The following is a 25,025-nucleotide window of genomic DNA, read 5'->3' as shown; positions in this document are numbered from 1 at the left end:
CTATTCAACTCCATTTTGATCAGGTTGTAAATGCTCTTACTACTGAGTTCTACTTGTTTTTGGAAATTGATTCATACTCCACACAATCTTTTGGTGATGTTTCAAGCATCAATGTCAGAGGAAGAAAGGTGTCGGGTGTTAATGTCTGAGGAAGAAAGGGGTCAAGATCGCACAACCCCAATAATGACAACATCTTAGGTGCCTTGTCCCTACTAAGAGGTGTAAAGCTATATAGTTGTGGACTTTAGGGAACCATTCAGCTCCATTTTGATCAAGTCGTAGATGTTATTACCACTAAGTTTTGCTTGTTTTTTAGAATATTCACATATGCCATGACTACTTTGGCTTAATTTAATTCCTACTCAACATAATCTTTGATTTGATGATTTTGTTATGTTTGATCGCAGATGACCTTGATGTGACTTTGTAAGTGAATTTTTAAGAGATTTTGGGGTAAAAGGCAATATGGATGTGATCATAGTTAACCAAATTAAATGATGGGTTCATCTTTAATTTGTCCCCATGGCTAGACAAAAATGGTGGAACCTTGTACGGCCACAAGTTGCAAGATTTACTTTAGAGTTTGATGCAATTAATTTTATGTTTGGTTTGATCAATCAAATTTGTGGATAACTATTATTAGGTTTGATTTCCATTGTCTATCATAGTTTCCTCACTTGGAATGGCAATGGCCAATCTCACTTTCCTATGCGATACTAATTGGATGAATATATGGTCCATGAATGTGAAGAAGAGCAGCCAGTGATAAATTAATTTCTTGGTGATGTCATATTAGAAAATCATCGAGCCACCACATCTGTAGCCAAGGTCATAGCCACAAGGGAGCCTGCATCACTTCTTTAAATTAGTTTGCTTAAATTGAAGGCGACACTCTAGTCATGAATGGTATTCATGGCTTGCTTAATTTGTATTTTGTACACGCACCACTTCTAGACCACGATATATATAGGTATGGCATGATGTCATATTACCAATTCCGCATGCATCCAAATCTGGTGGAATGTAGTTCTTGAATGTCAACCAAAATCTTTCTTTAGCGCTTATCATTTTTATGAACATTGAAACTCCACCCAAATAGAGAGTAAAATGAAGAAAAGCAAGTTTACTGTCATCATACATCTCCCTCACCCACAGTGAATTCTGTTATTCTATATATTTTTTATGATTTCCTATTTGATTATCCTAGCTACAGATGATGTGCACCATTGATATGATTTGTTGGTTACTTACCAAAAATAATATTACCCATATCAACGATAGTAGATATGGGGATCGTTGGATCATGAATTTACTTATGCCTGTGCATATGGGATTGGATGAAAAGGAATGGCTTTTGCGGGTTGTTTGCTCCCCTTTCAGAATCATGAAGTTTGCTCTCATTGTTTCTGGATTATTTTAGATGCTCAAGTATGCAATATTCAATAATGCTTGTTCTTGTACACTAGCAAAAGTTTCACTGACAGTTCTCCATTGACGCCATGTTTTGTGGACTTCGAGTAATTTCTTGTTTCAACTTCATATGAAGTGGATCTTATCTATTGAAAGACCACTAAAGTTGAGAGTTTAAATGCATTTCTTAAACCATCCATTGTGTTTTTTCCTCTGCGTTCGGAATTTTATTTATCATGCACAGATACAAGCTATTTTCCATACATATGAGATTTGAAAGAGCCCTCCAACTTTACAAGATGAAATGAGAGCTAGAATGAGCTATTTCCATGAGACCATCTGGAAGGTGTTCCCAAGTTCTTGCACTAGGTTGACACAGCTTTGAAAAACATAGGAATCAATGAGCCTGCTCCTTTTAATGCACCTCTAATTCAATTTTCTTCTTGGATGGGTGGTGATCGCGACGGTATGACTTTCTACATAGAGAAATGCACTTATGCTGGTTTAAGAAGTTACCAATTTTAGTTTCCAGATAACTTTTGCTACTCTCTCTCTCTCTCTCTCTCTCTCTCTCTCTCTCTCTCTCTCTCTCTCTCTCTCTCTCTCTCTCTCTCTCTCTCTCTCTCTCTCTCTCTCTCTCTCTCTCTCTCTCTCTCTAAAAGTGGATTTGTTGTGTATATATTGCAGGTAATCCAAGAGTAACCCCTGAAGTCACTAGAGACGTTTGCTTATTTGCTACAATTATGGCTGCCAACTTGTACCTTTCCCAAATTGAAGATCTAATGTTTGAGGTGCTACAAGGGATCCACATCTAATTTTCGTTGGATGTCGCATATCATTGATAATTATACATTTATCAACTTAAGATGCATACTACCAAAGAGATCTTTGAATTATCATCTTTTATGTGCAGCTTTTTATATGGCATTGCAGTGATGAGTTACATGTTCACGCGGATGAAATCTAGAGATCCTCAAGGAGAGATGCAAAACATTATATAGGTAATACTTTCTGGATTTCACAATAGGGTTTCTTTGAATCGCAATTTATAGTTCTCCTGTTTAATGTTTGATAATCATTGGAACTAGTTCTCATGAATGTTTTCCCCCCTCGCCGTATGAAACAAGAACATAAGTCATGTTGAAGTACTTCAATGTTACAACTGTACATATTTTTGACTGACTTCATGAAGGGTAGGTACTTTGATGGTTCTAACTACTTCTTGAATTATACTAAAACTTTATTTACGAGTATGTACTTTTGTCCCCACCAAATCATGATGAAAACAGTTCTCACCTAGTCGCAACAGAGCACCTCTAATGCCTTGCCAGGGTTTCGAGAGTCTGCTTCCTTTCATTGCATTCTACCTTTCTTCAGTTTCTTGCCCGATTTGATTAAACGTCCTTCTTTTGTCTTGGTATAAAGTTCTGGAAACAAAATGCCTTGCCGTGGATTCAACACTAAATCGAACCCTAAATCAATGCGGAAGACGAAGCCCGGGAAAACACGTATCACCGATCGTAAAGCACACTGGTCGAGCGTACCTTGTTAGCCACAGTTAAACACCAATTGCCGAAGATCGAGGAAGAGAAATTTGTCATTTGTTTGATCCGATGACGCTTGAAGGGAAGAACACAAAGTGGCCTTTGTGCTTACTGTCTTTTCTTTTGGAGAGAGAGAGCTAGATTTTCTTTCATCTAAATCTCCTTCCCAATCAGTATCAAAATAGCCTTTGAGTCGCAGATCCTTTCCTTAATAACTCAGCATATAATCAGCAGTTCCTTTAGATACCATAGTATTCTTTTAATGGCTTTCCAATGTGCTTGACATGGATTGGATTGGTATCTTTTCACCATTCCAACTGCAAAACATATTCCTTTCATTGCATTCTAGCTTGGCTCAATCCTTCACATTTTGCAATAGGAGTGTCTATGGGTTTTCTTCTTTGTTTATATAAGTTTCTTGCGATCTCTTGAAATCGATTTCAAAGAATTAGTATATCATCAACATATAATGATATTCACAAAAATCTTTTGATATATACCTTCATCAATTTTGTCTTGGTATATACCATTGTCTTGATGACTACTTAAGACCATATATCGACCTCAAAAGTCGACATACTTTTCTTCTTGGCCTTTCACTATGAAACCAAGGTTGTTCCATATATATCTCTTCCTCTAATTCTCCATTGAGGAAAGCAGTCTTTACATCCATTTGATGTAATTCAAGATCCAGACTAGCCAGGAATAATGCGAATTGAGGTAAATCTCACTACAGAGGAAACGTATCTTCATAATCAATTCCTTCCGTTGATTATTTCGCCACAAGGCGAGCCTTATGCCTTTCAATTGAGCCATCAGCCTTTCGCTTTATTTTGAGAACCCATTTGTTCCCAATAGCTCTGCGTCCTTTTGGCGGATAAGACTTGGTTTGATTTCATTGACTCCATTTCCTCTTCCATTGCATTAATCCATTTTTCCTTACTAGGGCAATTCAGAGCCTCATTAATATTTCTTGGCTCATCCTCATCTTGTGGAGCAACCATAAAAGTTTCCCCTTCAATATCAAAACGTCGACGGGGAATACTTTGACGACTTGTTCACCGTATGGGAGATTGTACACTTAGCACATCATTCCCCATTATGCTCCCACTTGGATTAGGTAATGATGATGTCGTCACATCGAGGTGGTTGCAATTGAGAATGAGTTGAATTCAATTCATCACATCTCATATTGCTCCCACTTGGATGAACTCCATTAATATCATTATCTTGATCCAAGGTTTCAAATATGAAGTAATCTTCCCTTATTTCACCCTTCTTAGGAAATTCATCCACTAAGAATGTGACATCTCGTGATTCAAAATTCAGTTATTCTCCCACTTTCCTGCTCACCTATGAACACATACCATTTCGAGTGTTCGGAGTATCTCATTAAAATACTCTACTTTTATCTGGGACTCAATTTCCCAAACTTGTGAGAGGACATATGAGTATAGGCAACATAACCCCATGGCTTAACTAAACTTAAGTCCGGTTTCTACCTATCCATAACTCATATGGAGTGGAACTAACTGATTTGGAAGGCACCGGTTAAGTATTTAGGCAAAGTTAACAACGCATCACTCCAAGAAGTGATATGTAAGTTAGCATACACCATCATGGACCTAACCATTTCCGGTAGGGTTCTGTTTCTTCTCTCTCGCAACACCATTTTGTTGAGGAGTATATGGAATAGACAACTATATTTCTATTCCTTTTCATCACATTATTTTCTGAACTCATCGATAAATATTCTCGACCTCGATCGGATCTCAATACTTTTATTTTCTTGTCTAATTGATTTTCTACCAAGTTCATAAACCTTTTGAAACAACATAATGCTTCAGATTTATGAGAAATCAAATAGACACATCCGAATCGAGTATAATCATCTATTAAAAGTGATGAAGTAAACAATCACATGCCTTCCTCTCACATTCATTGAACCACAAACGTCATAATGGATTAAATGTAGAGGAACGTCGGCTCTTTTACCTTTTCCAAATGGTTTCCTTGTCGTTTTCCCTTCTAGGCAATGCTTATATATGGACAAATCGACTTATTCAATATTGCCCAACAAGCCCTCTTTGGCTAGTCTATTTATATGTTGTTGGCCAATATGACCAAGTCAAGCATGCCACACATTCACATCATTATCATATGAAGTAGGAAACGTGAAACAAAGGAATAACATATATTGACATCACCACAGTCAACATTTAGTACAATAAAACCATCTAGAAAGTGACCACAATTATAGTAGTTTGTATCTAAATACAAATCTATAGCTCTATTATGGAAGTTCATATTAAAACCAAGCTTAACCAACAGCAAACAGACACTTAAATTTCGACGAATCTCCGTGAGCATTTAGAACATCATGTAGGAACAAGTTGCGTCCACCACACATGTTCAGTTGGCAGGTGCCAATCCCTATTAACCTCAGCTCTGGAGTTGTTTTCCACATAGATCCACTCAGTTCCAGTTGGTATTCGTCGGAATTCCACGAAGGATCCCTTATCCTTCGCTACATCGTCTGTTGCTCCTGAATCTACAGTCCACAAAGGATTGGATTCAGCCAATAATTCAGAACTTGACACATAATCAAAGTTCTCAAATGTACAAGAGGTGTTTACCTTCTTTGGCTCACGGCAGTCGCGAGCATAGTGACCCTTCTTGTCACAGTTGTAACATTTCACCGTTGACATTTTCTTCACTTGAGGACGTTTTCCTCTCTTGTGTTGGTTAACTTTTGATCTCTTGCAATAAGGATTTGATCCTTTGCATTCCCACATATTGAACGAATCAATATGCTTGCGCTTAGAGCTCAAAACCCTTTATGAGCTAGAACCAGCATTGCAAATATCTATTCTCAGCTCACATGCCGTTAAGCGGTCCTCTACCAGCTCAAGGTGGCGCACAGCATTCTCAAGATCTTCCATAACATGGTCAAGAGCTTCTAGTGCTTCTTGCTTTTCCAGCACATATTGAATCTTCATATTCAATATTTCACAATTGTAGCCGTTCATATCGGCAATTACATTCTTAGTTGCTGAACCATCGTTCGAACACATCGACATACATGCACGAATAATTAATGCCTATCATTTATGCATCCCTATTTGCATAGACCCATTATATTAATGAATAATTTCAAATAAGGCCTCGAGAATCAAAATGTCACTATGTTTCCAATCATCCTCCAAAATCCTAACTCAAAATTATTATTAATATAATTGTCTTATGCAAATAAATTCTATGAAGTTACAAAAACTTCTATTACTACCCACAGCTAATTACCCACAGCAACCAGCAATAGCAGAAAGCAAATAAAATCTTAACATCGAATAAAATAACAATGCTTTTACATGATACAACTAACATATCGATTGCTACATCAACAACAATCAGGTAGTAAACATTACATAATTAATCAAAGAAATAAATAGGGAATGTCCCTTCTAATCTATCAGCCATAATATCTGAGAAATTTGAAGGCACATTTGCCAACCATGGAAAAACTTTTGGAGAGCTCTCATGTCGCCACCAAGGCGCATTCACTCTGCGTCATGTGGCGCTCAATCTAAGGGTTGAAGTTTTGGCCAACTCAATCCTATAGTATTCTCTTACAAAAGCTTCCACTAGCCCCCGTAACCGGGGACCACGTTGACCTCCCATAGCCGATCTAACACTGCTTGCCATTCAGGTGGAAGAGTGTTCATCAAAGCCGGCACCTTCTCAAAGTCCGGCATAAGATAACCATTCCGGATGATTTCCGTATCATCGATTGACCTTGACCATGTGTGATACTAAATCACCATCAAGCCACCGATAATCAGCTAACTCTTTCATTAGCCTTTTCAGTCTAGCTCTACCTTCGTTCATTCTTGGGATTGCAGGTATCCGTGCATAACGCATCATAGTTCCTGCAACAAATGCAGAACTAAAATAGACCACTTATAATCCATAATAAACAAAATGGAAGATACATAAATTTCCATAATTAATGCAACAAATGCAGAATAAAAATGGACTACCTACAACCCACACAGACATAATTGAAAAAAAGAAACAAATTCCTTTTTTTTTTTTTTTTTTTTTTTTCGGGTCAACGGTCAAAGTCAACGGTCGGTCAACGGTCAACGGGTCAACGGCCAAGTCGTCGGACCGGTCGTCGGACGGCCGGGCCGGTCGGGCCGGTTCACGTGAACCGCCCGCACGTGCTGCTCGCGTGCACGGGCGACGTCACGTAGACGCGTCGGCCGACACGTGCCGCACGCTGCGGGTCCCGCCCGGGGGTCGGGGTCGGGTCGGTCGCCGTCCGGGTCGGGTCGCCGGCCGGTGACCGCCTGCCAACCGTCATCGCGCTAACGTCATCAATGACGTCATCCCGACGGTTATCGACCGTTGGGTGACGTCACGATGACGTCATCGGGTGACGTCAGCACGCGCCGTTTCGCCGACCGGCGCGTGCCGTTTCGCCGGTCGCCGGCGCACACATGCCGGTTCGTCACTGGCGCGTGTGGCGCACGCGCTGGCCATAGCCAGCGCTTGGGCGCGTGGCGCCCACGCGCAGCGGCTTGTGGCCGCGTGTGTGGGGCACGTGCAGGCGTCGTCCGCGACGCACGGCATGTCGCCGGACTCGTCTCGACGTCGCCTTTCATCCAGTGCCTTCAGAATTTGATTCCAACTTACGGAAACTCAGAAAAAAGGACGTACAGTGCTCGGGTGTCGGGATTTTCGCCCCGATCCGTACGGCCGAAGGTTTTCGCGAAAAATCAAGCAAAAAACATCAAATTGATCGGGAAAAACGTGAACTAGGGCTCTGATACCAATGTTGGGAATTACTGATCCCCGAAAACAGGATTCAACACTAAATCGAACCCCTAAATCAATGCGGAAGACGAAGCCCGGGAAAACACGTATCACCGATCGTAAAGCACACCACGGATTCGAGCGTACCTTGTTAGCCACAAATTAAACACCAATTGCCGAAGATCGAGGAAGAGAAATTTGTCATTTGTTCGATCCGATGACGCTTGAAGGGAAGAACACAGTGGCCTTTGTGCTTACTGTCTTTTCTTTTGGGAGAGAGAGAGCGTGGAGAGAACATACGTCTTTTCTTTTTCTAAAAACAACGGTATGTTTTTCTCTCTCTCTCCTCCCTTTTATACCTCTCTCCTTCCACGGGCCCTATTCCCATGGGCCGAGCTTTTTGGGCCCAACTTGGGCAGACGGGCCTTAAGCCCATCTAATAAAGCTTTCAAATACCAACAAACGAACCCCTACCGTGTGATACTTGGTGATTTGAGGGATAAGTTGTGTCAAACACGCGAACGTTCTCATCAGTTATTAATGCATGGTATCTCCGACATATCTGAAGGGGCAACATTCACCGATATTGAGCAGGTTGTTCAAATTATCATTTATCTACCCAAGTCTTCTTGCATTCTCTTACTTTGTTGCATGCAGTATGTTGTAATCCAACTGGCTATCTATGGCAGGCTACTGTTATTGATCTGGTTTGCAACCTCTTCATGGATTTCTTGGAACCTCTAGAACTTTGCTACAGATCACTATGCTCATGTGGGGACAACCAATAGCTGATGGAACGCTTCTTGATTTCTTGAGACAAGTTTCCACTTTTGGCTTCTCACTTGTCAAACTTGACATTAGGCTAAACTCCGACAGACATACTGATGCCTTAGATGCGACCACAAGGCAAGGGGGAATTGGGTCTTACGGAGAGTGGTCTGAAGAGCGCCACCAGGAGTGGCTCTTGCCTGAGCTCAGCGGCAAGCGCCCATTGTTTGGTCCTGATTTTCCTCAAACTGACAGAATTTCTGATGTGTTAAACACGTTCCATGTCATAGCAGAGCTCCCCACTGATAGCTTTTGGGCCTATATTATCTCAATGGCCACTTCTTCATCCAATGTTGTAAATTGTAAGATCTTGTCGTTTCCGAGTATTATATTTCAACAAAGGTGCTGGCAATGGAGCTCTTACAACATGAGTGCCATGTGAAGCAACCACTGAGAGTTGTTCCGTTGTTTGAGAAGCTCGTTGATCTTGATGGGCTCCTGCTGTTGTGGCATGGCTTTTCTTAATTGATTCGTACAGAAATCGAACCACTAGTAAATAGGAAGTTATGATCGGCTATTCAGATTCTGGCAAGGATGCTGGACGTTTCTTTGCAACGTGGCAACATTACAAAGCTCAAGAAGAGCTTATAAATTTGCTAAATAGTTTGGAGTGAAGCGTACTATGTTCCATGGCCATGGTGGCGTGTTTGGGAGAGGAGGTGGTCCCACTCATCCTACCATACTGTCTCAGCCACCAGATATTATCCACGGGTCACTTCGTGTTACCGTTTAGGGTGAGGTTATTGAGCAATCATTTGCAAAGAATAATTTGAGTTTTAGAACTCTGCAATGTTTTACCGCTGCCACCCTATAGCATGGAATGCACCCACCAATTGCCCCGAAACCTGAATGGCGCACTCTTATGGATGAAATGGACACTCTAGCTACTGATGAGTATCGCTCAATTGTTTTCAGAGAGCCTCATTTTGTCGAATATTTTCGGCTTGTATGAAATTCATGTGTTGATTTGGACTCCATTATTCCTTCTAAATATGATGCAAATAATGAATTGTTTTTTTTAAGGGTTTAGGCCACACTAGAGATGGAATACCGTGGTCTGAACATTGGGATCCATCCGTCAAAGCAAAACCTCGGTGGAGGCATTGAGTCAGTTTGTGCAATCCCTTGGATAATTGCATGGACACAAACAAGGTTTCACCTTCCGGTGTGGCTTGATTTTGGCGCTGCATTCAAGCATGTTATTGAGAAGGATGTCCGGAATCTGCATATGCTGCGGGCAATGTACGGTGAGTGACTTTCTTTAGAGTGACCATTGACTTGGTTGAAATGGCCTTTGCCAAGGGTGATCTTGGAATAGCCGCCTTATATGACAAGTTCCTTGTTTCTAAAGATCTTTGGTCATTCTAGGAGTGATTGAGGTCTAACTGTGAAGAAACAAAGAAACATATTCTCCAGGTAAACCTCTCTACAGGATATCACTTTCGTCCCATTCCGCAATTTGTTCCGGATATTATCGATCACTCTCCTTCCATGCCCCTCGAGCTCTTTTCATTTAGAAAATGATTGGGCAAAAGATAAGACGAAAATTAACTTTGAGGAGCATGACCCTACCTCTCGCAGGACTTCAATCTATGTTCGTAGGTCCAGCAATCTATCAATTTAGTTTAATATTCAATTTTCTAAATGTTTGCTACATTAAGTTTGTAAGATCCTCTTTTTTTATTGATGTGTTGCAAATGTTACGTAATTCATTAATAAAAGGATTATGTTGTAGGTATCGCTGGTTACCTTTCTGGTGACATTTCTTGTTTAAATGCATATGTGGTATTTATCTTAGGTTGCTGGTCACAAGGATCTTCTGGAAGGGGCCCCCTACCTAAAGCTGAGACTACGCCTCCAAGATTCATACATCACAACCCTAAAAGTATGCTAGGCATACACACTCAAACGGATCGAGAAGCCTCATCTAGAAACCTCCAAGGTATCGTTCCACGCATTTTTCAGATGTTAATTCCTAAGATTGAGAGGGCACTTCAAGCTTCCGAGGTCATGGAGTCGAGCGGCTATAGTGCCGGTCTGGAGGATACCTTAATCTAGACCATGAAGGGTATCGCTGCTGGCATGCAGAACGCAGGCTAAAGATGTAGGATGATCTCCTTTTCTTTCCTCGTCCCTTTTATTTCAAAAGTTTCTTTCCAGTTTATACACACCTGAAACCGATGCTACGTGGTTATACAACTTAAGTTGGAACTTCTAGGTGAGCTATTTGCAGTTAGATTGTCGCGTTTGACCTTTTTAGCGGGTTGCCTCTATTGTTGTTTCCACGTGTGGACTGTACAGCACTAGTTTTGTATAACTAGCTAGTGGTGATCGATTTCCTTATTCTATAGTATTTCTGGTTGTAGCATTTTGAACTAGCACAATGAGATTGAAGAATGTAATTCATCATCTGTCTGATAAAATGATGAAATTGCCTCGACAGAGGTACATATGCGATGAATGCTAGGATCAGCTTAATTAGGTTAATTCCATGAATGACTAGCCTTTGACCGAATTTAGGAAACAAAGATAGTTTAAGCTCGGCATACCATCGAACCTCCCGACAAAAACAAATATTTAGCTTTTGTTTTGAAGGCTTATTCCTCCCTCCCTCCTTCAAAAATTGTCCATCAAGAGATTTTGTTTTATTCGTTAACACTTATATAATATGGGGAAGAAGAATATGATGGGACTCAAACTTTTGTCTTTAATTTTTAAGTAAATCGGTAGAACTCCAGGAGACATTCGTACGGGTTCGAGTAGGGGTGATCGGGTCTAAGGTGGGTAGGGTCTAGACCTGGACCCTGTACCCAACCCTGTTATAACCGGTTCTCTTTTTTGGACCATGTTCTTGACCCTCTTTGCATTGGACCATGTTCCCAACCCACCATGTTTTTCCGATCCGGGAACAGGGTTAACCTTGTTTATATTAGAACCAGTTTTGCATAAAAATTGCTTTACAACACTCATATGTAAGATTAAGCAATAAACTCTACCATCAGCATATTGGATGCTAATGTAACTTTGTATGACAAATGAGACAGATTGGCTATGGGGCAAGTTTTATTGAGTACTTCTCCGATGAGGCAAAACGTGTATATGGAGATATCATTCCGGCACCACTAGCTAACCGTCGGTTGTTTGTGTTGAAGTAGGTACTGATATATCTAATTATCTTTTGTATGACTTGCCAAACGAAAATATTTATCGATGAAACTTGAAAGGTAAATGATTTACACACCATAACAGTTTCATAATCAATACAAAATCGTGAAAGGCAATGCAACCATTTTAAAACCGTAATCCATTGGTGAAACCAGAAAAGTAAAATATTTAAGAATGAGAGAGCGACTACTATTGCTCATTCGTATAACTAATCAATGAAGCTAATAATTTCTAATTACCAAACATCATAACTAATCAACAAAGCTAATAATTTCTAATTACCAAACATCACTGACCAGCAACGAGCAAACCAGAAGTAGCGTCAGGGTCGTTGCGCGATGAGGATAGGGATAGTGGCAGAGCTGGGCTGTTGGCGGCAGGGGCATCGCTCGGGAGTAGGCTCGGAGTATATTAGTTGGGCGTCGGAGCAGATTTGTCTGGCATCGAGCAGAGTAGGACCCAGCAGCAGGGGCAGCAGCGGCTTCACAGGGGAGGGCAGCGTAGGCAAGGCGTTGCAGCAGGGGGCTCGGTGGGACGCGGCGACGTTAGGTTGACGCGGATCAACACAACAACGGCTTCGACGAGCTGCTGGTATCGTGGCTGGTGAGGGCGGCAAGGATCGACGCGGCTTCAGCAGGCGTCAGCGAGGCGGCTAGGCCAGATCGTGAGCAGAGCAAGGGGGCGTCGTTCAAGCGATAGTAGATCGGCAGTAGGGGAGCTCGGGAAACAACGTGCAATGAGAAGAGAATCGACGGATGGCTACTATGGGTGCTCGAAGATGCAACAAGGTGGGCTTACGGACGTGAGATCTGCGGGTCAGGGGCGTCGGCGAGGCAACAGTAGCAGGTGGAACGGCGAGATCGAAAGGAGGCGGCGTCGGCACTCAAGTGCGAGCTCGGCGGGGGTCAGCGGCTTCACGGGTAGAACCAATGGAGCGAAGCTTCAGATAACCGGCAGAATGGCGACGGTGGTGCAAGCGCGAGGGGTGTGACGAGAGTGGCAGAGGCGGTGTCGGATTCGCGATTTCGAGAGGAGCTCGGAGCAAGGCTGGCGAGCAGCCAGGAACCGAGTTGATAGAGGCGGCGTCGCAATTTTGGGGGGCGACGGTGGGTGAGTGGAACCAAGATCGGCAAACGGGCAGAGGTCGCGAGCTACCGTCTGCGGGTGTCGCGAGAGGAAGCCGATAAAGATAGAAAGTAGAAATTAGGGTTTTGCTTTTGCGTTTTGGTCTTTGGGGGTGGCTTACAAACCGGTTCTCCAACCGATTCCCAAACTGATCCAGTCGATCCGGTTCCGGGTGGGTAATCCCTTGGAAACGATTCCCGGATCGGTTCAAACAGGGTCTGAGGTTTGGGAACCAGTTCCTGGACTAGTTTCAACCGGAACCGGTTCCCGACCCTATTTTTCGGATGGGCCAGACCGAGAACCAGGTAAACCCGGTCTGGTTGCACACCCCTAGGTTCGAGTGCAACCCTCATATTACTAATGAACACCAATTGAATCATCAAATCAATCGGCGTGTAATCCTCTCATCTGCGTAATAGATTTCCTAATTGGTTTAAGTGGAACTCTCAGATTCTTCACTGATGAGGCAAATAAAGTAGTAGAACTTCACAAGATATTTCTTCTTTGCATTTAATACATAGGGGTGTCAAAATTAACCTACCCAAACCGAAATTTTTGGGAAGTTTTGGTTTGGGCCTCATTTGGTTTGGGAAATAAGTAGAGAAACACGGGTGATTCTCTCGATCGGGTCAAGTTTCGTGTTTTGTGTTTGTTTTGTGTCTCCCCTTCTCCCCCGCGTAATCTTTCTAAGACATGCGCCACATATGCAATATTGTTTAGAAACAACCTATTTATTCACAATTTACTTTCAAAAAAGAATATTAATTACCTTGTAAATAATGACCGAGATACTTATGTGTCATCATCAGTAAGTAGGGAGAAGAGCATTTTAGATAGATCAAGTTTATCTATGAAATTAATACAACCAATGATGCGACCAACTACAAAGACGAATCAGTTCAAAGGTACATGAAAGTTGGACAAATCATCTAAAATATGAACTTTCATAAATTAACAAGAGAACAACAACCTTGCTTAGTTTAATGTAGAAGTGACTCTCATGGAGGGGGCCCATCTCCAACGGGCCTTATAGCCTGTCGATTGAGCCCAAGCAATTGTCCATCTACTACACAAGCAATAACTCCTCAAGCCACTCCTCTACTACACGTCGTGCAATGCATGTACCTCGCCGACGAGTCGCTAGGCCAAGTTACCCTTGACAGCGGGCTGGACACTGACGAGGGCTATGCCTATGACATCGTCTTAAAATACTCAATGGCAAACAAAACAAGCAGTGCAAGCAGCGATCTCATGTTGGGTTGCCAAATATAATTCCATATCAACCATACTCAGACTCGAGATCAACAGCAACCTTCGGACCTACACTTACTACAACAAGGTGGACTGCCAGACATGGGAGGTCACCTTCTCTCCATACTGTAGGAATGTAGTAGGGGTGTGCATTGAGAACCGCCTGAATTGAGAACAGCCCGGACCGGACCAGACCAGCCGGTTTTGGGCGGTTCCCAAAGAGGGCGGTTTGGTTCCCAATTCCCACTTTTGGAACCAGTGGCTGGTTGGTTCAATTTCCAGTTCCAAGGTGGGAACCAGACCAAGTGAACTGGACCGGTTAATTATATATATAGCTTTAAATTTCTTAAGAAAAAATCTTAATTTCCTCCGAATTTCTCCCATTCATTTTATTTTTGGCCAAAAATAGTAAATTTATCGGTTCTACAAGACCAGACCGATCGGTTGGTCAGTCCGATTCCCAATTCCACCTCGGAACCGGATTGGACCGGGAACCGATCAGTCCTAGAATGCAGACCGGGACACAAAGTGCCAATTGTCGAGCCAATGCAGGAACTGGCTCCGCGCAGACAGCCAATGCGTCGCATGCCAGTCAGCCCATGGGCACTTGGGCCGGAGCAAGAGCTACGTGTCGTCAAAGGTCACAAGCTGTCGGCCCGGTAACTTCAACTACTACAAGCTTGTTGGGGTGGACCATTCCCTGAGCAAGTACACAGAGGGTGATGGGCCTGTGAAGGAGGGAAATTGCGGAGCCAAGTGCAACAGGGACTGCAAGTTCTTAGGTCATTTCTACCACCAGGAGACTTCTCGGTGGGCTACATCAAAGTGCCCAAGCAATGAGCTTGGAGTCTTACTTTTACCTAAGAGTTTTGTGTTCTTCTTTTCTTGCTCTTTCTCTTTTCTATTTTCAGAGCAACTTGTATAGTGGCGGGATCGCCAATAAGAGAGAATGATCAAGCTTCGTCTGATTACTGTGCTCGTTGGTTTCTCACTATGATGCAACATGTCGAGCGCATTATAGAATAGTAATGATAATACGGTATCATATTGGCGAAGTTATATCCCAAAAATCCTTTTATTTCATCCGAAATTAATTCTTGGAGTCTCAATTGGAAGGACAATTACAGGTCATCAAAACAATCCGGCTCCTTTGGGCCCAAACAACCAACGAGTGGAAGTTTTTTGGGTCTTTTTTATGTGTAATATTACATGCACCTTCTATTTGCCTCCATTTTATTTCTCTTGGTGTTTCAGTGAGATGCATTTCATGGATAAAGTCTTGTTCCTGCTCAAGATCTGATAAAAAGAAAGCTGTTAGGGAATGTTTTGGTTAGCGCTTTACCGGATCGGTCAGTCCTCCGTTCAAGTTCTCCTCGATTAAGATTGAAGAACTTGCTCTCCAAGATAAGCTTTTCTAGATTCGGCATATCAAGTCCAATCACCTGCACAATGTCATTTTAAATCAGGTTTTGTCATCTACATCCTTTTGATTCAATTGAGGCGATCCTCTTACCCCGAAAGCATTTGATGGAGTGGAACTCAAACATGACAAAGCAATGAACTTTAGTGGACACCGAAAGATTGAATATGCCACATAATCTTTAATTGGATATGTACTCTTGTGTAGAGTCGATATGTCTTGTTGGCCACCATGGCAAAGATGCCATTATATAATGGACCATAATGGGCCATCCTAGTCCATTCCACCGACAAAGTCACATTTGGTGAAGTTTAGGCATTAGAATCATATGCCTGAAATCATGTGAACATAGGCCACCACACGACCGTGACACAGGAATATGTCTGGTTCTTGATGAACGGCCCTTATTTGTTCCTCTATCTTTCTCTTTGATAATTGCACCAATAATTGTTTTGGCTTGCTGATCACACAGTTTCCAGATTCCTCTGAAAACGACAAGTATTCAATCATGCCCTGGCTCCGTTGGCTCTGAAGTAACCACTTGAGCCAAAAACATCTTATTCTAGTGTACTCACTGCTCGCTAGAACAAGTTCATTTGCCCACTGAAGATCTTAATTGCTGAAGAAGTCTCAGTTTCATTTCCAATTCTAAGGAACAAAAGCCACAAGAGCAAAGATGACTACTGGGGCAAGAACAGTGAGCTTGACAAATGGGAAGCTGATGGTGTCGGGACAATGCGTGTTATCCGACGTGCACGACAATGTTACGTTGACTCCTGTGGTCTCTAACGATGATGTTCTGTGTGATGGGGCTTTCATTGGGGTCAAATCTGATCACAAGGGCAGCCTCAGGGTCTTCCCTGTTGGAAAGCTTCTGTATGTATGCAATCTCCTTCTATTGTTACTTCTTTAATGGGTGTCATTTCCTCCCCAATTTCAAATATTTCCATGAAAATGTGTGGTTTTTGTGAGCTCGGCAGTAATTCAGCGTATGCGATATTCTTGGCTACTATATTGAAATATAGACTAGTAGTCCACGCTGTTGCTAGTAATCTCATCTTACCAATAGCATTTGAAAATTAGACTGTACAACAATGGAATGAACCCAGGTAGGCAGTGGCAAAGTTAGCTCTTTTCAGGTTTCTCTTCGTTGGTATACGTGCTTGATTTATAAATGGACTTCAAGCAGCCAATTAGTTTACTTGGGTTGGATGAATTGTTTGATGGAAAGAAGATTCCGCATGGTAGAGCTTACACTTTCATGGTACAAAAAATGAGTGATTTATTAGAAACAAGTGGACAACTTTGAAGGCCTTCCTTGGCTAGAATTCAGTAATTACTTATGGCTTAGTGCCATCAGCTGCTGAATGAGTGGTTTTCTCCAAGTTTGAAGCACTTAAAGCAAAAGATTTGCCTCAAGCAAGCTGAAAATCAGCATTGGTCCATCTAGGTGCAAATTCCTCTTTACTGAGATTTAGATTTTAATGTCACTATTTTGGTTTCAATTCTGCAAAAGCATCTCTTCACTCTTGTATGTAGCAAGTGGTTTGGTTGCTAATTTAGTATGTGACAATCTGGTTCCATTCTTCGTCCTGTGCAAGTGCTTGTGGTTCTGTGTAACTGATTACTCAAATGGTTAAATTTTCTGATTTGCAGGGGTTTACGTTTCATGAGTCTTTACCGCTTCAAGATGTGGTGGATGACGCAGTGGATGGGTGTCTGTGGCTGCGAAATTCCCTTCGAGACCCAATTTCTGTTGGTCGAAGTCCGCAACAGCTTGTGCTTGGACAATGCAAGAACAGGAAGCGATGGAATAGACAAACAAGAAATGTACATAGTCTTCCTACCGCTCCTTGAGGGGGATTTCAGAGCTGTTCTTCAAGGGAACGAACAGAACGAGATGGTCATCTGTTTGGAAAGTGGTATGCAGTGAAAAGCATCAGTCTTTGCCGGATCATTTTACAAACCTTTAAGCTCTGTTGCACTTGGGTAACTGCTGTTTTACCGCAGGTGATCCTGCCATTGATACATTCGATGGAAGTCACTTAGTATTTGCAGCATCAGGATCAAACCCTTTTGACGTTGTTACTTTTGCAGTGAAGTAAGTTCATGTTCTTAAAATAGCTGCTAAGCATTCTTGATAACCAGAAGTACTAAATTATGAACTAATGTGCCATATATATTAATTTAGTCGGTGCTGCCATCTCCGACTATTTTGGTTCCTAGCGGCTCATTTAGAAAGGCTCGCCTTGATAAATCCTCTAAGCATCCACTTAAATGTAATGCACAGGACCGTTGAAAAATATCAGAAGACGTTCTGTCATCTCGAGAGGAAAAAGGTAGCGTTTCCTCCATAATAGCATCTTAGAGCAATGATAGGTTTTCCGAGACATATCAGGAATCTTCATCCCTTGGACTTCCGTTTACTCTTTGTGGCTCAGATACCAGATATGATAAATTGGTTTGGCTGGTGCACATGGGATGCCTTCTACACCGACGTCACAGAAGAAGGCCTGAAGCTAGGATTAGAGAGGTTCCATCTCTTCCTTGACACCGAAATGTAATAGCACAGATCTAAAATTCTCAGACACTGATTAACGTAAAATTCTCGCAGCTTCAAGAAAGGTGGGATTGCTCCAAAATTCCTTATAATTGATGATGGATGGCAATCAGTTGCGATGGATCCCACAGGCATTGAATCAAAAGCTGAGGACACTGCCAAGTGAGAGGCTTTTTGCAGTTTTCCAGGGATAAGCAGAGTTTCTTTTCATCAACTTACTTTATCTCTGTTACCTTGTCTCACAGCTTTGCAGACAGATTGGTAGACATTAAAGAGAACCACAAGTTTCGAAAGCATCCCAAGGAAGGGCATGTGGAGAAAGAACTGGGCTGTGGACTCCAGCGCATCATTGCTGAAATAAAAGAGCAATATGGTCTAAAGTATGATCTGCTACTACATATGTTGTACAGGTGTTGCAGAGTGCCTCTCCGTCAAGGTTTTTCCATTTTCATTCTATTAAACTTTTTTGCAGGTATGTCTATGTGTGGCATGCTATAACAGGGTACTGGGGTGGTGTAAAACCAAATTCCCCTGCGATGGAAAGCTACGAAGCCAATTTGGTGTATCCTATGTCATCTGCCGGTGTTGAAGTAAATGGTGTTTGTAATGTGCTTGAAAGCATTATGATGAACGGAGTTGGCCTGGTGAAGCCAGAGAAGGCTTATGACTTCTACAATGATCTTCACTCATATCTCGCATCAACTGGTGTTGATGGAGTCAAAGTAGATGCTCAGACCATCCTTGAGACTCTCGGGAAAGGCTATGGCGGACGAGTGAATCTTGCTAGAAAGTATCATGAAGCACTTGAAGCGTCTATTGCTCGTAATTTCTCAGACAATGACATCATTTCTTGTATGAGCCATAACACAGACGGTTTATACAGGTCATCTCTACATCTAGAATTTCTTACATTGGATCATGATGAGCAAAAGGCAAGACTCACGAATTTTTAAGCACCTGAACTGTGTGACATCTAAATGACTGTGCAGTGAGAAGAAAACAGCTATAATGAGAGCATCAGATGATTTTTTCCCAAGAGATCCTGCATCACACACAATTCACGTCGCATCAGTTGCATATAACTCCACTTTTGTCGGGGAATTCATGCAGCCAGACTGGGATATGTTCCATGTAAGTTTTTGCCTTTTCTAAAGACTAAAGAACAATGTAAGGGTAGGCATTCCACTATATCTAATTTGAGAGAATTCGTAAAAATCTTAGAGCCAACATCCAATGGCCGAATATCACGGAGCAGCACGTGCAGTCAGTGGATGTGCCATTTATGTTAGGTAAAAATACTGGTCAGGATTTCTCGTCTCTCTGGTCCATCTTTCTCATTCCTGATGTGCTTGAAGTTGAGAATGCAGTGACAAGCCTGAATGTCATGACTTCAATCTACTCAAGAAACTCTCACTACCCGACGGTTCTATCCTAAGGGCAAAGTTACCAGGGAGGCCAACAAGGGATTGCTTGTTTTCTGACCCTGCTAGAGATAAGAAAAGGTGAAAATATATGAATACTTCGGCCATCTGGTCCCAAAGTTCTTTGTTTGTAATCCCTGGCTGCTTAATTTAGCACTGCGTTCCCAAAATTTTCTCATTGCAGCCTTTTGAAGATATGGAACTTGAATAGCTTCTCTGGAGTGATTGGTGTATTCAACTGTCAAGGAGCTGGTTGGTGTCGAGTCACAAAAAAGCCACTTATCCACGAAGAACACGTAGAGACTCTCACTGGGTCTATTACTGCAAAAGATGTGGACTATCTGCCAAGAGTTGCTGATGACGGATGGAGCGGCGATACTATAGCGTACTCGCATCGTGGAGGTAAATAATGCTTTGATTTTACGCATCGTTTGATGCAGTTTATGGAAATTTGCACTTAATGTGGTCGATGACGTTCTTTCTGTTTCCTTTAATGATCACATTAGGAGAGGTGGTTTACCTTCTGAAGAATTCATCCTATTCAATTGTGCTGAATCCTCGAGAATACGAGGTTTTCACTGTCGTTCCAGTTAAAAGCTTGTCGAATGGAGCAAAATTCGCTCCTATAGGTCTCCTTGAGATGTTTAACTCTGGAGGAGCAATCAGTGATTTGAAGTATGAACTCGACGAACCTATGACTATTTCCATGAGAGTTCGAGGATGCGGCATGTTTGGAGCCTATTCATTGGCTCAGCCTAAGAGGGTATTGGTCGAGTCCCAGGAAGTGCCATTTGAATATAGACAAGGAAGTGGTCTAGTGACCTTTGCTCTTGAAGTTCCAGATGAAGATTTGTACCATTGGAGCATAGTCATCAAGTTTTAAGCCTTGAGGAACTTCTTGAATGAACTGAAATGATTTCTTGTATATGAGTTGAATATGTAGTGATCGCGGAGAACTTCTAGTTTGTGATGGTGGATCGATCACATTTCACAAGCTCAGACAATCAAGATGGCCCTTCACTTTCAAAATTTCTGATTGACCCAGCATTATCTTCAAGAAGCAAAAACACAAGCTTAAACACAGCATGACCATTCTCAAGATCCAAGAAAACCAAATTAAATGAGCTAACATTATCCGAATTTCAAATGCAACACGAGAATGGAGACGCATAACCAACCTTTGCTGCCGAACATGGAATGATGCTAGATCTACTCGACGGCAAACTCAACAGAGAGAACAGGACTAGGCAACTGCATTTTAGATTAAAGAAACCACCAAATAACGTTGGGTTTGATTAAAGAAACAGAGCCACATTGTTTATGATTTTGACATTATGGCCAGCTGAAGTCATTAGAGATACTGAAAGTGGTTGTTTATCCTGTGGCTCTTGCTGACAGGTGCTGTGTCGACTATTGAATAAGCCACCGTCCCAATAATTCAGTATCTTAGCATTTTCGCTCTCCAAAGTCAAACCATCACTGCCGGAAAACAGGCGAGCTGTGAAAGATCTCACTTAACAGTATTAATCTATATGCAATTATGCTGAATGGCGCACTCTTATGGATGAAATGGCCACTCTGGCTACTGATGAGTATCACTCAATTGTTTTCAGAGAGCCTCATTTTGTCGAATTTTTTCGTCTTGTAAGAAATTTGTGTGTTGATTTGGACTCCATTACTCCTAAATATAATGCAAAGAATGAATTGTTTTTTGTTTTAGGGTTTAGGCCACACCAAAGATGAAATACGATGGTCTGAACATTGGGATCCATCCATCAAAGCAAAACCTCGGTGGAGGCATTGAGTCAGTTCATGCAATCCCTTGGATAATTGCATGGACACAAACAAGGTTTCACCTTCCAATGTGGCTTGGTTTTGGCACCACATTCAAGCATGTTATTGAGAAGGATGTCCGGAATCTGCATATGTTGCAGGAGATGTACAACGAGTGGCATTTCTTTAGAGTGACCATTGACTTGGTTGAAATGACCTTTGCCAAGGGTGATCCTGGAATAGCCGCCTTGTATGACAAGTTCCTTGTTTCTGAAGATCTTTGGTCATTCGGGGAGCGATCGAGGTCTAACTATGAAGAAATAAAGAAACATATTCTCCAAGTAAACCTCTCTGCAGGATATCACTTTCGTCCCCTTCCGCAATTTGTTCTGGATATTATCGGTCACTCTCCTTCCATGCCCCTCGAGCTCTTTTCATTTAGAAAATGATTGGGCAAAAGATAGGACGAAGATTAACTTTGAGGAGCATGACCTTGCCTCTCGCACGACTTCAATCTATATTCGTAGATCCAGCAATCCATCAGTTTAGTTTAATATTCAATTTTCTAAATGTCTGCAGCATTAAGTTTGTAAGATCCTCTTTTTTACTGATGTGTTGCAAATGTTACGTAATTCATCAATAAAATGATTCTGCTGTAGGTATCGCTTGTTACCTTTCTGGTGACATTTCTTATTTAAATGCATATGTGGTCTTTATCTTAGGTTGCTGGTCACAAGGATCTTCTGGAAGGGGCCCCCTACCTAAAGCTGAGACTGCGCCTCCGAGATTCATACATCACAACCCTAAAAGTATCCCAGGCATACACACTCAAATGGATCGAGAAGCCTCATCCAGAAACCTCCAAGTATTGTTCCGCGCATTTTTCAGATGTTAATTTTTGAGGTTGAGAAGGCACTTCAAGCTTCCGAAGTCATGGAGTCGAGCAGCTATAGTGCCGATCTGGAGGATACCTTAATCTAGACCATAAAGGGTATCGCTGCTGGCATGCAGAACGCAGGCTAAAGACGCGGGACAATCTCATTTTCTTTCCTCGTCCCCTTTATTTCAAAAGTTTCTTTCCAGTTTATACACACCTGAAACTGATGCTGCGTGGTTATACGACTTAAGTTGGAACTTCTAGGTGAGCCATTTGCAATCAAATTGTTGCATTTGACTTTTCAGTGGGTTGCCTCTGTTGCTGTTTTCACGTGTGGACTGTACAACACTAGTTTTGTATGATTAGCTACTGGTGATTGATTTCCTTATTCTATAGTGTTTCTGGTTGTAGCATATTGAACTAGCGCAATGCGACTGAAGAATGTAATTCATCATCTGTCTGATAAAATGATGAAATTGCCTCAACAGAGGTATATATGCAATGAATGCTAGGATCAGTTCAATTAGGTTAATTCCACGAATGACTAGCCTTTGACTGAATTTAGGAAACAAAGATGGTTTAAGCCCAACATACCATCAAACCTCCCGACAAAAACAAATATTTAGCTTTTGTTTTGAAAGCTTATTCCTCCCTCCCTCCCTCCTTCAAAAATTTCCCATCAAGGCCTTTGTGTAACTAATTTGGAGATTTTGCTTTATTTGTTAATGCTTGCATAATATGGGGAAGAAGAATATGATGGGACTCAACTTTTGTCTTTAATTTTTGGGATAAGTGTACCAGAAGTCCTAAAACTTGTCACGATAATGCATTTGAGTCCTAAAACTTGCAAAAAGTGCAAATAAGTCTTAAAACTTGTCAAAATGTTTCATTTGAGTCCTAAAATCAACGACGTTAGCATTTTCCGTTAAAAATGTTGACGTGACATTTAAAATTAATTTTTACTTTTCACGTGGCTTTTTTAATGATTTATTATTATTATAAAAATAGATTTAAAAACTAAAAAAATAGATTTATTGATTTTATCTCATTTTCAACAAAAAAAAAAGAAAAAAAAATTATTTAAAAAAGAAAATAGTTATAAAAAAAAAAAAAGGCAGCCTCGCCGGCCCAAGGCGAGGCTAGCGACCCTCGCCAAGCTTGGGTGAGGGTGCCCATCGCCGGCCCCGAGTGAGGGCCGACGAGGCATCGCCCATGCCAAGCAACAGCCACCGGCCCCGTAAGGGCCGGTGACACCTCGCCAGTGCCGAGCAATTGCCGCTGGCCCCGAGCGAGGGCCGACGAGGCGTTGCTCAAGCCGGGCGACGGTCACCGGCCCCCGCAAGCGCCAGCGACACCTCACCCAGGCCGAGCAACGGCCACCAGCCCCCGGTGAGAGCCGGCGTGCCCAGATTTGGGCACCCTTGCTTGGGGCCGAGCGAGAGCCGGCCACCCTCACCCTGGGGCGGCGACCGGCGACCGTCGTCGGCCCCTCCGGCAATATTGCCATTTTTTTCTTTTTTTTAAACTGTTTTCTTTTTTAAATCAATTTTTTTTTTCTTTTTTTGTTGAAAATAAGATAAAATCAATAAATCTAATTTTTTTAGTTTTTAAATCTATTTATTTTTTAAAAATGAATAAAATATCATTAAAAAAAGCCATGTGGGAAATAAAAATTAATTTTAGATGCCACGTCAACATTTTTAACGGAAAAGGCTAACAACGTCAATTTTAGAACTCAAATGAAACATTTTGACAAGTTTTATGACTTATTTACACTTTTTGCAAGTTTTAGGACTCAAATGCTTTTTCGTGACAAGTTTTAGGACTCCCGGTGAACTTATTCCTTAATTTTCAAGTACATCGGTAGAACTCCAGGAGACATTCGTACGGGTTCGAGTGCAACTCTCATATTACTAATGAACTCCAATTGAATCATCAAATCAATCAGCGCGTAATTCTCTCATCCGCGTAATAGATTTCCCAATTGGTTCAAGTGGAACTCTCAGATTCTTCACTGATGAGGCAAATAAAGTAGTAGAACTTCACAAGATATTTCTTCGCTGCATTTAATACATAGGGGTGTCAAAATTAACCAACCCAAACCGAATTTTTTGGGGAGTTGCAGTTCGGGCCTCATTTGGTTTTGGTAATAAGTAGAGAAACACGGGTGATTCTCTCAATCGGGTCAAGTTTCGTGTTTCGTGTTTGTTTTGTGTCTCCCCTTCTCCCCTACGTAATCTTTCTAAAACATGCGCCACACATGCAATATTGTTTAGAAACAACCTATTTATTCACAATTCACATGCAAAAAAGAATATTAATTACCTTGTAAAGAATGACCGAGATACTCATGTGTCATCATCAGTAAGTAGGGAGAAGAGCATTTTAGATATATCAAGTTCATCTATGAAATTAATACAACAAATGATGTGACCAACTACAGAGACAAATCAATTTTGAGGTACATGAAAGTTGGACAAATCATCTCAAATATGAACTTTCATGAATTAACAAGAGAACGACAACCTTGCTTAGTTTAACATAGAAATGACTCTCATGGAGGGGGCCCATATCCAACGGGCCTTACAGCCTAGTGATTGAGCCCGAGCAATTGTCCCTCTACTACACAAGCAAGAACTCCCCTAGTGACGACGGGTCGCTAGCCCAAGTGACTCTCGACAGCGGGCCAGACACCGACGAGGGCTATGCTTATGACATCGTCTTAAAATATTTAGTGGCAGACAAAACGAGCAGTGCAGGCAGCAGTCTCGTGTTGGGTCGCCAAATATAATTCCATATCGATCATACTCAAGCTCGAGATCGACAGCAACCTTCG

General features: G+C 41.8%; 1 protein-coding gene and 1 pseudogene across 2 annotated transcripts; both read left to right on the top strand.

The window, feature by feature from the left end:
- The first annotated feature begins 1,660 nt into the window (after positions 1-1,660).
- LOC104451535 lies at positions 1,661-22,335 on the top strand (annotated as a pseudogene).
- On the top strand, positions 16,030-20,568 carry LOC104448535 (probable galactinol--sucrose galactosyltransferase 1). 2 transcript variants are annotated; one of them, XM_010062391.3, is made up of 13 exons: positions 16,030-16,434; positions 17,215-17,480; positions 17,569-17,659; positions 17,849-17,897; positions 18,000-18,091; positions 18,173-18,280; positions 18,364-18,498; positions 18,591-19,001; positions 19,108-19,249; positions 19,340-19,407; positions 19,486-19,620; positions 19,724-19,941; positions 20,046-20,568. In XM_010062391.3, the coding sequence occupies exons 1-13, from the start codon at positions 16,235-16,237 to the stop codon at positions 20,420-20,422; spliced, it is 2,292 nt and encodes a 763-aa protein (XP_010060693.2). In that variant the 5' UTR covers positions 16,030-16,234; the 3' UTR covers positions 20,423-20,568. The 2 variants fall into 2 exon arrangements, with proteins under 2 accessions (XP_010060693.2, XP_018732242.2); XM_018876697.2 differs by having other exon boundaries at positions 16,300-16,438.
- Positions 22,336-25,025: the final 2,690 nt, after the last annotated feature.

Source organism: Eucalyptus grandis, chromosome 6 (assembly GCF_016545825.1).
Source record: "Eucalyptus grandis isolate ANBG69807.140 chromosome 6, ASM1654582v1, whole genome shotgun sequence".
Lineage (NCBI taxonomy): Eukaryota > Viridiplantae > Streptophyta > Magnoliopsida > Myrtales > Myrtaceae > Eucalyptus > Eucalyptus grandis.
This window is presented reverse-complemented; position numbering and strand designations above follow the sequence as displayed.

Bases quoted from the DNA above. Each gene is read 5' to 3' on its own strand.
- LOC104448535 (XM_010062391.3), top strand. From the start codon at position 16,235: ATGACTACTGGGGCAAGAACAGTGAGCTTGACAAATGGGAAGCTGATG. The intron at 18,499-18,590 runs GTATGATCTGCT...ACTTTTTTGCAG, and splicing joins AAAGAGCAATATGGTCTAAA to GTATGTCTATGTGTGGCATG. The intron at 19,942-20,045 runs GTAAATAATGCT...TGATCACATTAG, and splicing joins AGCGTACTCGCATCGTGGAG to GAGAGGTGGTTTACCTTCTG.